The sequence below is a fragment of the Malaya genurostris genome, chromosome 1, assembly GCF_030247185.1.
Source record: "Malaya genurostris strain Urasoe2022 chromosome 1, Malgen_1.1, whole genome shotgun sequence".
Lineage (NCBI taxonomy): Eukaryota > Metazoa > Arthropoda > Insecta > Diptera > Culicidae > Malaya > Malaya genurostris.
Genome location: NC_080570.1, coordinates 77661830 through 77674554, shown reverse-complemented (window position 1 = coordinate 77674554; position 12725 = coordinate 77661830). Strand labels below are relative to the sequence as shown.

General features: G+C 36.4%; 1 protein-coding gene across 3 annotated transcripts in view; it reads right to left on the bottom strand.

Annotated features, from left to right (window-relative positions):
• Window positions 1-4816, bottom strand: part of LOC131440524 (uncharacterized) — an 83993-nt gene extending 79177 nt beyond the window's left edge. For 2 of the 3 annotated variants that reach the window (XM_058611877.1, XM_058611878.1), the window contains exon 1: window positions 4357-4815. Coding sequence is in view for 1 of the 3 variants with exons in the window: in XM_058611878.1 (XP_058467861.1) it covers window positions 4357-4379 (23 nt within the window). In the remaining 2 variants the exon portion in view is untranslated. Of the gene's footprint in view, window positions 1-4356 lie in introns of all 3 variants that reach the window. The other variant, XM_058611875.1, reaches the window with a different exon arrangement.
• Window positions 4817-12725: the final 7909 nt, after the last annotated feature.

Here is a 12725-nt window from a genome sequence, read left to right as displayed (position 1 = left end):
CAATATTCACGATTGATTTTCATACATTTAGATTCAACTCCCGATTTTTTTTAATACGACTTTCGTTTGCGGAGTTACAGAGTTTCCGATTCCAATTTCCGATTTCGGAAGTACCAAGAATAGTGATCAAAAACTCTATCACGGAACTCACTCCTATTTCTCTAAGGTTGCGAAACTGATTCTTACATACTTAGATAAATATAAAGGTTTTAGATCCATACGTAGCTGTCAAATTGAATCTGAATCCGAAATCCGGCTCCGGTGTTATAAGATGATGAATATTGAAAAATTATAATTGTCGTTTAAAATGATAAATAATGAAAAAATGTGTCAGTTTTAAATGTTTCAAACCTTCGTTTTAAATGGCAAGGCAAATAACTTAATTTATTTAAAACAGTTCCAATACAAAGGACTTCGTAGTTGATGTCCATAGAAATTTTGCTTATTCCCGGTCCAGCTTCAAAAATACCGGCAGTGGCGGTCAAGTTTCTAGAATAGAATTAGTATCGATTTCACATATTAACGTTAATAGGATTCCAAAACTTTTTTGGGTTTTTTTCTTCCGTACCAGCACGCACCGATGCGTACCGGTTTAGCATCATTTTATATGAACGGCTGAAAGCAAAAATCGGATAAGTGCGACTTAGTTTGGAGAACCCGTTTAAGTATTTTTGAATGCAAAAATCGGTTAAAAGCATTGAGAGCAAAAACCGGACATGGATTTCGCAATGCAAGAATTGTTTAAAAACATAATTTTTGCTAGAACCGGACAAAATAACTTTGAATGCAAAAACCGGACAAAAACTTAATCGGTTCTTCCCAAACAAATATATTTATCCGGTTTTTGCATTCAAAGTTTTTACAAACTTCCGTTGTGGGAAAGCAGCTTAGATCAAGTTGCCCATAACAAACAAGCAAACCTTAGTCATTTAGGTTTTGGTACCTCGTGGGTACCAATTTGTGCAGAAGTGCACATGACTGTATTGATTGTTTTACGTTTCGCATTCAGCTCATCAGTGCATTAGCAGATTATGTTGACTGCTAATGCCACCTCGTGGATCAACATAATCAAAACAGGATCAACAACAATCAAAACAGTCATGTGCATTTCTGCACAAATCGGTACCCACGAGGTACCAAAATCGACTAAAATATGTTTGCGGCCATAAAGTCGTAAATTCGTTTTCGCCTGAGACGTCAGGATAGACATAGCACTTCGGTGTAAATAAGTGCATTGTAAATAGCAATGACTTTACGTCTGCTTAGCGGATTATGTTGATCCGCGAGATGGCATTAGCAGTCAACATAATCTGCTAATGCACTGATAAGCTGAATGCGAAACGTAAAACCAATCAAAGCAAACCATGCTTCGTCCACAGCGACAGTCGGTAAAAACTTTGATGTTTTTAAACGAAAAAAAAGATGTTTTCAAACGATTCATTGCAAAATCCATGTCCGGTTTTTGCTCTCAATGTTTTTATCCAATTTTTGCATTCAAAAATACTTAAACGGGATTTCCAAACTAAGTTGCACTTATCCGATGTTTGCTTTCAGCCGTTCATATGACGTTTGAAAGTTTTAATACTCATCGCGCTTAAGTTTCGGATGAAATTATACAATATTTTTGAGGACACAGAGAGTTTTAATTTTTCAGAGTGAGTTCCGTTTTTGGAGCTTTTCTTCACTATTATCGGTGCGTTCGGAAGCGGAAACCGGAGACTAGTAGTCCCAAAATAGATTTATATCTCCACTAACTGACAAGGTCTGCTAATCAGATGAATTTACCAGTACATGTCATAAAAATTTGCACCTCATTTCGCCATCACGTTTGAAAACCATCCCCATGAAATTAAAAAAAATTCACTCATCGCGCTGTAATACCGGCTCCAAAGATAGGATCTGGATCAACTTTTTAAAGAATTTTAAGACATCGCATTTGCATCATAGTTTGTGGAAATCGGTTAAGAAATTTCCGAGAAAATTGAGTGCGCATTTTCTCATAGATTTGCACATATTGCCTTGTGATTCTGGAATCTGAAGCCGGATGAAGATAAAATTCAATAATAATCGTTTGAATCGAAGTCTGTGGGAATCTGTCGCGCCACCTCTGAGAAAAGTGACAATTTTTTTTCATTTTTTTGTGCATATCACCCTGTAATTCCGGAACCGGAAGTCGGATCGGGATAAAATTCAATAGCGATCTATGACCATTAGACCTTTCATTTGAATCTGAGTTTGTGAAAATCGAGTGACATTATTTGTCACATACACACACACACTTGCTCAGTTCTTGCGAGCTGAGTCGAATGGTATATGACATTCGGCCCTCCGGGCCTCGAATCAAAAATCGGTTGTCACAGTTATACTTTGTATATAAGAAAGGCCGAAAAACTTATTCTCCTTCAAGCAATCTTGATGCTTAAATAATCAGTAGATGTATTATTATCTATGGCTGCATAGCTTGCTGAGAGCGAATCCAAGACCTCATACATGAATATCTGCTACTTCAATACTCAAAAGGTGGCCTTCAAAATCTTCAATGAAATCACTGCAACCAAAAAATCAGCAACAATACAAAAAAATCTGTTATTTTTACACGAGGATTTTTAATTTGACTTGAGTTCGGATATGCAAAAAACTTGCATCAAATATGTCAAGGTTCATTTGGGATAGAATTGTAAAGTACCAAAAAGTATTGCTTAGTGGATTTTTTCAAATACCGCTAATTAGTCCAATGCTATTGTTAGGTTTTATTCTATTGCATTCCTACTAGAGGCTTTTCAATCGCTAACTGCGATTTTTAAATTCAAGCAATCGATCCCGTCCCGAACTCCACTAAGACTCGACAGTGTCAACCAAAGTCTGTGCAGTTGGCAATGTAGGTTCAGCATATATTAAAATAAGCTGTTCCGATTTGTTCTAGAATTGCTTATCGACGCAGTATAGTTTCTTATATGTTCACAAAAAACTCCGGAATCGAACTTGATACTATCTTGATATTTTTTTTTGTTGATAGTTATGAAACAACCTTTAACTCTGTATTGTAAACGTTGTATAAATCCATTTTTTTAGAAGTGAAAGAGATGTTCTCAAATTCAAGTGAAAGCTTCATCATTAACCATTCCATAATGTCTATGATATTATACTGCACCTCAATAAACTAGGCGGTAGTATAACGTCTGACAAAAGATACTATCACGATTTTACATTAATTAACAGGAAATGGAAAAAAGTTTGTCATCCAGAAGGATAATGAAAATGTTCCTAACAATAAACTTGGAACATTTTCAATTTCGGCTCAAGTCATGCTTAAATCTCCATTTACGACTATCAGTTGAGAAGATCCTGCTCCAAATAAATCTACCTTACCACATGAACTACTCTTGTACCCGTATGGCTGGTTTTTAATTTAGTTATCTCTTCAATTTTTCACTTATATTGAATTAAGAAAAAAAAACTTTCCGTGGCACTGAACAAGTATATGTCTGTACTGAATTGAAATTATAGAACGTATAACGAGCAGCCTAAAAAAATTTACTTGTCCCTGCGGAGCAGCATGCAATGTCCTCGTTGAATGTGAGGTTTTTCTCAAAATCACCATTGCCAAAAGATAGCACCTACTGGAGGAAATAAAGAGTTATGGGAAAAGACGTAAAATAATAAAAAAAACGATCACTTGAAAAACGCCTAAGAGCGAAGAATAAATTATCCGAAATGGGAAATTTTGCCCACAAGAACGAACGAATGAACAGACGAGTAAAAAACTGCAACATAAAAGTACCCTCCGCGCGCGTGTGTGTGTAGATGTTGCTTGGAATGTTTCGAGCATTGCAAATCACTCCGGCGCAAAAGAAATCTTTCTCTGAAAACGTTCGGCACCAATCAATTCTTAATGCAATCGAAATTCGCCTTGCCGTGACTACTGCCGCTACTTCAGTGCGGCACTCAGCATCCGTCTCTGATAGGTCATATAGTCGTTTTCCGCCAAGAGCAGGTGTCTTTGGCTACTGGAGTACTACCATAAGCCCCAACGGACAGCTTATTGACCATATAACGAAAGAGGCGAAACTTGCATCGTCTAACAGTACGTATTCTCGTACAGATATGAAGGCACTTGACACTAAACTAGTCCAGTATGGTCAGCAAACGACTTACTGTGGTCGGTCATCAGACGTCGTTGTGAGCAGCACGCCTAATCATTTTCTTCTACGCGATGCTGTTTTGCAGACGTGATTATAAATTATGCAGATATTAGTTATCATGCAGCATCTTCGATTCGCGTGATGACCAGTAAGAAGGTAGCAGAATAAGCAAAAAGTATCATCTAGGTAAATGCCTTGGTCAAACAGTACTCACCTTATGCCATTTCGCAGTGACATTTTGCTCGAATCCTTGGAATCGTTCGATCCGTTATATAAACTTAGGCGGAACTGGTTGAACTCACGATGAGTATTTATCAGCACCAAACACTCACTGGTAAATTATCACAATCAATTCTTTCTGTCACTAGAACGATTTTCTCGTGAAGGAAAAGCACACTGCGCTTCCAAATGCCAATAGAAGAAAAACACACCAATTGTTTTACTTTCCCACAGAACTACACACTGCGTGAATGGAACAGGTTAGAAAATTATCACCATCCCTTGATTTTCAGCTTCTCGTATATACGCTTTAATTACAGAAAAGCTCTCCAAGTCTCTACGCATATGTTGTATGTATTGAATCGGAAAATGCCGGCTGAGTACGAGAGATGCGCTTGAAATGAATGAAAACACGTCATAAATGGTCGACGGACAGGCCAAGACTGAACATTGATTCGGTTTTTTATCTTCCGAGTGAATTTTCGTGCCGATACGATCCTCAGACCACAGCAAAATAACAACACGGCCCCAACACCAAATACACACACTACAACAGCGGACATCAGCGACCTCAACCCAACAGCAGCACGCTGGTTAGTTCATTTTGGGCTGCATCACACATCGCAGTTAGCCGATGCGGAGTTGAGGTTTGTTCACTCTCCTTCTCGTGTCTCGCTCGTACGAAGTTTAAAACCAACAGCGCTTCCACAACGACCCAGAGCGATACCGCAATCACAGGTCAATCATACAACGGCCGATTGATGGCAGTGAGTGGTAGTACTTCACTCCACAGAACGGTGAATGCTGCCATTTCAGTACGATGATGACGATGATTGTAATGATGAAGCTTGAAGCGGTATGCAACCACCTCACGTTCAATTCACCTAGTGGAAACAGTCTGAACTCGACTATAAGATGAAGAATTGTTGGTTTTGCTGTTCTTCCCAGAATCAATTTTTTTATTAACTTATTCCTAAAAATTACGATCTGAGATGTTTACAAGTACAGTATTACTTCACATTTATTATTATTTATTATAAACATAGCTAATATACCTTTGTTTAGGTAGAATTTCTTAAGCTGATTCAATACAAAGGCTAAGCTCATAACAAATTGCCGAATACGTATACCGCCATTTTACGCATAATTGTCCCATATTGTGTGGGATTTCCTATACATATGAGACAATTATACGTAGAATGGTAGTATATTCGTACGCTAAAAAAGTGAAACATTATAAAGCGTCCCATTTGAGAAAACACTCACCTTCCAATTCATAAAATTCCGTATTTCTCTTAACTCTACGAATACCAAGGGGGTTAAAAGTTACGCGGACTACCAAGGGTACCATGCAGAGTGGGAACGCTAATTTTGACAGACTATATCTTAGCCATTTTTCAATCGATTTCCATTTTTTTTACTATTGCAAAGATAAATTCTTTTGAAATAAAATCCTTTTGAAACGATGGAAAACAGAATATTCTACTCAAAGTTATTATAAAAAGTTTCAACTAAAGTGAAAAAAGTGGGAACGTTTACTTTGACTGCCCATATCTCAGCTGTTAGAAGTCCGATTTTTAAAATTGGAACAAAAAATTTTTCAACGACACTTTGTTAATAAAAGTTATGATTAAAAACGTAACCAAAAGTCCAAGAATAAATTATCGTAAACTTCGTATTTCGACATATCTTCAAATTCAAAGCGACGACATATGCATTTTAATATACTAATAGATTGCATTTGATACCAGCTCTGTGTTTTAGAAGAAATCAATTTCAAATTTACTGCAAATGTCATAAAAATTTGATATTTTCACAGAAATTTTATAATATTAGAAACTAGTATTCGAAAATTTTGTAAGACCAATCGACTGAATTTGATACCAACTATATGTTTTAGAAAAAATCAATTTCAAGTTTACTGAAAATGTCTCAAAAAAATCAGTATTTCCACAGAAATTTTAAAATATTAGAAGTATTCGAAAATTTTCTAGGAATGTTAAATACAGTACAGCATTTTTGTATACCAATCGATTGAATTTGATATCAGGTATAATGTACGGGAGAAACTTCACTAAACAAAACCCAAAAATTAGATATTCCACAGAATCTCATAATTCTTTTTTTAATTTTTCAAGAAATTTAGCTTAGCTTAGTAAACCGTCCGCGCGTTTTCTTCGATTGATCAAAGCCACTTGAAATTGCATATTCAACCAAATGCATGATACTTGACAGCGTTGTAATTGACTGACCGTGACAGACTGACTAAAATCATCGTCAACTGTAATCTGTACTGTGAAAGTGACTGTCAAATGTATACTCGATAGTTCTATGATCAAGTAGAAGTGTATTCAGTCAAAAACAATTTAAAATTTTTATTCTTTTCAATAAGTCCTCGGACTTTACAGGGTCCGCTGTGTAACTTTTTTTCAAACATGCAATAAAACACAAACGGTTCATCCGTTTTCAAAATTTATTTTCTCATATTAAAGTACAATCCTTCCGGTTAATTGTGGAATATAATTTCATTCAAATGGCTGCCTTGGCTGGCCTTGCAGTACGCCTTTCGGTCGGTCCAGTTTTTTAGTACATTTTCGATTGTATGCAGCTTTATTTCAGCTATGGCTGCACGAATGTTGTCCTTCAAGGCTTGAATTGTCTCTGGCTTGTCCACATAACACTTATCTTTGACAGCCCCCCAAAGATAATAGTCTAACGGCGTCAAATCACAGCTCCGAGGCGGCCAAACGACATCCGAATTTCGACTGATAATTCGATCTTCGAAGACTGTGCGCAGAAGATCGATCGTAGCGTTGGCTGTGTGGCACGGAGCGCGGTCTTGTTGGAACCTAATGGTGTCCAAGTCTTCCTCTTCAAGTAACGGGAAGAACCAATCGCTAATCATGGCGCGGTAGCGCTCGCCATTGACCGTTGCGGCTCCTCTTGCTTCATTTTCGAAGAAAAATGGCCCAATGATGCCACCAGACCAAAATTCGCACCAAACCGTCACTCTCTGAGGATGCATCGGCTTCTCCATGATAACGTGCGGGTTTTCCGTCCCTCAGATGCGACAATTTTGCCTATTAACATACCCGCCGAAATGAAAATGTGCCTCATCCGAGAAAATGGTTTTTTGGCACACATTCCGCAACATTACCATGATTTTCAAAGTAAAACTGCACTAATTTCACGCGTTGCTCAAGCGTATACACAACCATTTTCGTTCAGCGGAAGGATAAAACTAAGTTCCTGTCAAATCAGAAGTGACATTAAGGTTATTAATGTCGAAATAACCGCTAGCTCAAAAATAATGTTGGATGGCGGACCCTGTATGTTTATTGGAGTAAATGAATTAATTTTATGCTGCCCGATTATTATTTAGTCACATCGCAACCAAGCAGTGACAGGAGAAATGAAGATAATGTTAATTGCTTCTGCAATCAAAGAGCGTTCTGACGAGTGAAATGTCCAGAGAATTTTAGAAAACGGCAAAGGACCGATGTTAGTAGGGTGAAAAATGATCAGAATGTATCTTTCATCTATAGCCGATCACGAATAAAAAATAGAAATTAATTATGAAAATAACAATTCGCGAGGAAATCTCAAAAATTATTCATATTTTTGTTCTGACGTAAAGCAGTTATCAGGGTGGTTTTATTGAACAGAAATTAGATTTGAAAAATCAAAATGATTTAAATTGCGAAAGTTGTCAAAAAAATACACCCCAGAGTTTGAAATCGAACCAGCCAATTATTTTCACCCGTAATATTGTTGATTATGTTCACTTTACAAGGAAACACATTTTCTTTCTGATCGTTCATTCAGTAAAGCCATTTGAAATTTATTGTATATCTTTACCATTTGAATATCTTTAATAACTGAGATTTTATGGCAACGGTTTATGAGACCGAGATTATAATTACTTGAAAACAGATGCTATGGTACTAGAATTCCTCAAAATTTGAGATCAAAGTTCTTCATTTCAAATCCATGTAACTCTTGGTTGATTTTGTTCTGGACTACGCAGAATCATGCAGGTTGCACCTAAATCGAACATCGATTAAACATATAAACGGTTATGAGAAAGACATTATTACAGCACTAGGTGGAACCTAACAAGTTTTTTAAACGATTACAGCATCTCAGTTTTTGCTCTTTAAACGAAGATTGTGTGGCTCTTCTTTTTTCTATGGTATAAAAATCATAACATGGGTAAAATTAGCATGAAATATAAAATTAACCTGTAAACTTATACGAATGCAATCTATTTCTTACTCTTTTCACCAATGACTTTCCGATGGCGCAGAGCGGGATTACAAAGCGTCTAGCAGTTCAAAACTGGACGCCGATCTTTTGATGTACTGTTGATTTTGTTTCTTCTGTGTACATTTGCAGACACGAAGCTTCCCGTAAATTGTTTTGCTTTCGCTTATCTATTGCTTCTAGTTTCTCTTCCACTGCGTACTAGTCGTAATTTGTGCGACTCTTCTGCACATTGAATTGCGTTCTTCGCATACCTCAGCTCACCTATTTGAAACGCCATGTGAGATCAATTTGAACAACACAAAACCCGCGGGATGTTGGCGTGTAAACAAAAGAAATTCGCCCGAAGCCGATTGGTGAAAGAGTTACATTGTGGATTGCATTCTCCATTTTTGAGATAGAAGATATTTCATATTCGCCAATTATGAACGAATTAGGAAAATCACCTCTTAATAGACTTGGATGTAGGTAAGTACGGCTTTGCTGTGACATTGTTTAGTCGGTCATTCGTTATTACTGAGTGAAAAAGCAAAGCCGCAAAACTGAAAAAAGCACGGAAAGGAAAAGGAAATGGAAGTTTCTTTTACCATGAAACGCCGCGCTGTGCGAAAGTTCCATTTTTTGTTGGCAGCAATAATCAGGTTAGAAAGTGTTAGAACCATTTTGCAACAACGTCAGACAATCATTAGTCATTATTTATTAGTCGGAACTAACAAAGTAGTTAATTAACGAATGAATGGACTCAATTTGTGCATTTGTATTTTTTTAACTAAATAGGGTTGCATCCAACTTGAGTTGGAAATTATATCTTTTATGCTCAACTCTATGAGCTTAATTTCTTTTCGACTAGTTGTATGAATCTTATTCACAAAGTTCATATTTGTTTTAGTCATGAACATCGTATTGAAGTTGGAACCTATGTTTAAGTTGCCACGTGAAGGTTAATGGTTATCTCGAGATTCTTTTGGTGAAATGAAACAGATGAGCAGTAAAATTAAGGTGTGTTGTTCCATTCCCAGAAAAACCATTTTAAGTCCACCTAGTGGTGTAATGATGCCTTTCTCATATTACTTATATTTTCAAAAATATCACTAGAAGATTCTGTCAAGAAAATTTTCTTTCAAACTTGTATAAAATAAGATCCTTTTTTTGGGTATGAACTAATATAATTTTTTCAATTTGTAAACAGATATGACAAGTTAATTAATTTTTTTCTTTATTTTGCATCGTCGCACTAAATGAATCAAACAGCAACCTATGATACTATAGGAACTTTTATTTTAGCCTAACTTTGTGAAAATCGATCGTATCATCGCTGAGAAAATTGAGTGAGTCTCGTTTTAGAGTTTTTGACCACTATTTCCATTACTTCCGGAACCGGGAACTGGGAACCGGTATAGTCGAAGTCGCTTCGTTTAGTAAGTAACTAAAAGAGCCTACAAATTAATTCAGTTTTGAGCCAAACCTAGAAGGATTTTACCCTGTTTTGCATAGTAGCTCTAATCGACATTGAGCAATTTCAAACACATTTTACCCTATGAAAGCATGATGAAATTCAATAGCAACCTATGGGACTATGAGGTTCGTTATTTTAGTCTAAGTTGGTGAAAATCGGTCAAGCCATCTCTGAAAAAAATGAGTCACATTATTTGACACACATACATTCATACATACACACATATCTACTCAAACACTTACATTCATACATACACACATTACATACAGATATTCTCATCATTCTCGATAAACTATGTAGGATGGTATAGGACACAAAGCCCTCCGGGCCAATTATCACTAGTCAATTTTGCAAGTGATTGCATGAACTTTCTATATGAGAAAGGTAAAGGGTGTACATTTCTAGAACAGAATCGGTATCATGATAGTACTAACCAGTATACAAATTGAATAAAAGATTTACAGATTTACATATTTTTCACCTGATTGTGGCAACCATATACGCTTTACGAAATTAAACAAAGCACGCTGCGAACGAATCTAAGCCGGTGGTATTTTCTTCTTCCGTACCAGCACGTATCGACGCGTACCGGTTTTGCATCGTCATTTTGAATGACGATTTGAATGTTTTGAAACTCATCGTCCTATAATTTCGGAACCGGAAGTCGGGACTGGATTATATTGCACTGTATCTCTTAAGACAATCGCCCCTATTCTGTATTTCGATCGAATAAAATTTGTAAAAATGTAAATGTAAAAATTTGCATTCTGTAATTCGATCGAGTGATGCTTTTGTATGGAAAACTCGAACTCGATCGAACTGCAGAATGCAAAATTTCATATTCGATCGAAACAATTCGATTCGAACGAAATACAGAATCGGGGTGAATAAGAGATTTAATTTGAATCATGATTTGTCAAAATTTACTGTGAGCTCCGCTGAGAAATCGAAGTAGGCTCCGTTTTTGGAGCTTTTCTTTGTAGTTTTACATATCCACTAACAAACAATGTCTGCCAACTAGATAAATTTATCAGTAAGTTTTATAAAAATTTGCATCTCGTTTTACCATCACTTGTGAAAAATACTCATGAAAATGAAGGTTTTTTACTTATCACGCTGTAATACCGGAACCGAAAGCCAGAATTCTACAAACGATACAATTCATAACTACTTAATTTTTCAAATGACGCAATATTCCACTCGCACAAAATTTTACAAGCTCCAAATGTAATTTGCACTCGGGTACCAAGTGCCACTGTTTGGATTTATATGTATCAATTATTCAACGAACAGATATGAGCTCCGTGGTTCATTCGAGTAACCGATGTGCTTGTGATCTAATGTTTCTCGGTTCAAGTCGCGATGCTGCTAACGATCTTTTGTTATTTATTTCGTTCGAATTCAAGCCATGTATTTTTCAAATCACATAATTTTACATTTTCTTGAATAAAAATTTGTGTGAAATATGACGCTCCGATTATGCGCATCTTATAAGATGTAAAATTACAAGATTTTTTCTAACTGTGTGCATATCACCCTGTAATTTCGTAACCGGGTGTCGGAATAGAATAAAATAAGACCTTTCATATGAATAAGACCTTTCATATGAATCTCAGTTTGTGAAAATCGGTACAGCCATCTGTGAGAAAATTGAGTGACATTATTTGTCACATACACACATACATATACCCACACAGACATTATGTGATCTCGACTGAGTCGAATGGTATATGGTATTCGGGCTTCCGGACATCCGTTCAAAAGTCGGTTTCCGCAGTGATTGCATAGCTTTTCTGTACGAGAAAGGCAAAATGGTAAAAAAAAATTCTAAACTGACATCAAAATCATTCCAATCAGTAGACGGCCAAACAAACTGATTTCGGCTATCCTGGTTCCCGGTTTCAGATTCCTGGGGCATCAAAAATAGTGGTCATATTTTCCCAAATTGATCTCACTCACTTTTCTCGGCTTGTGTTCACTCACTTTTCTCGGCTTGGTTTGATCGATTTCCACAAGCTTAGATTCACATGAAAGGTCTCATGGTCCCATACGGAATTCCTGAATTTCATCTGGATCCGGTTACCGGTTCCGGAGTTATAGGTAAAAGTGTGTTGAAGATATTATACCATCAATTAAAGGGGCGAAACAAAAACAATTTCTAAATGAACAATACTAAATCGGCCTCAAAACTACTCCAATCATCAGTCATCATCAGTAGACGGCCAAACATTCTGATTCCGGTTAATCTTTCAAGAATCGAAGAAAATTAATCTGAACAATACCACCGTATTATATATATACGACTGATATGAGAAAAGCATCATTAAAACACTAGGTGGATTAAAGAAAGTTTTTTTCTGGTCAAACGTTATACCCTTAATAGTTATTGGATCATATTATGTTTAGTATAAAAATTCTCCCGTTAACATACTTGAAATGTAATTTTAAGGAGAATCAAAACAGTTTTCGAATTTTTAAAAGTGCGAAGGATAATTTCCGTGAAATTAAATCAATTGCCTGCATGAAAAGAAACATACTGCACATCACGTATCCGCCTATGAAAAATTTAATGGGTGACTTGCTTACCGCCGATAAAACATATTCACACATTCATTAAGCTACCTGCCACCGGAGTGAGAAATTGG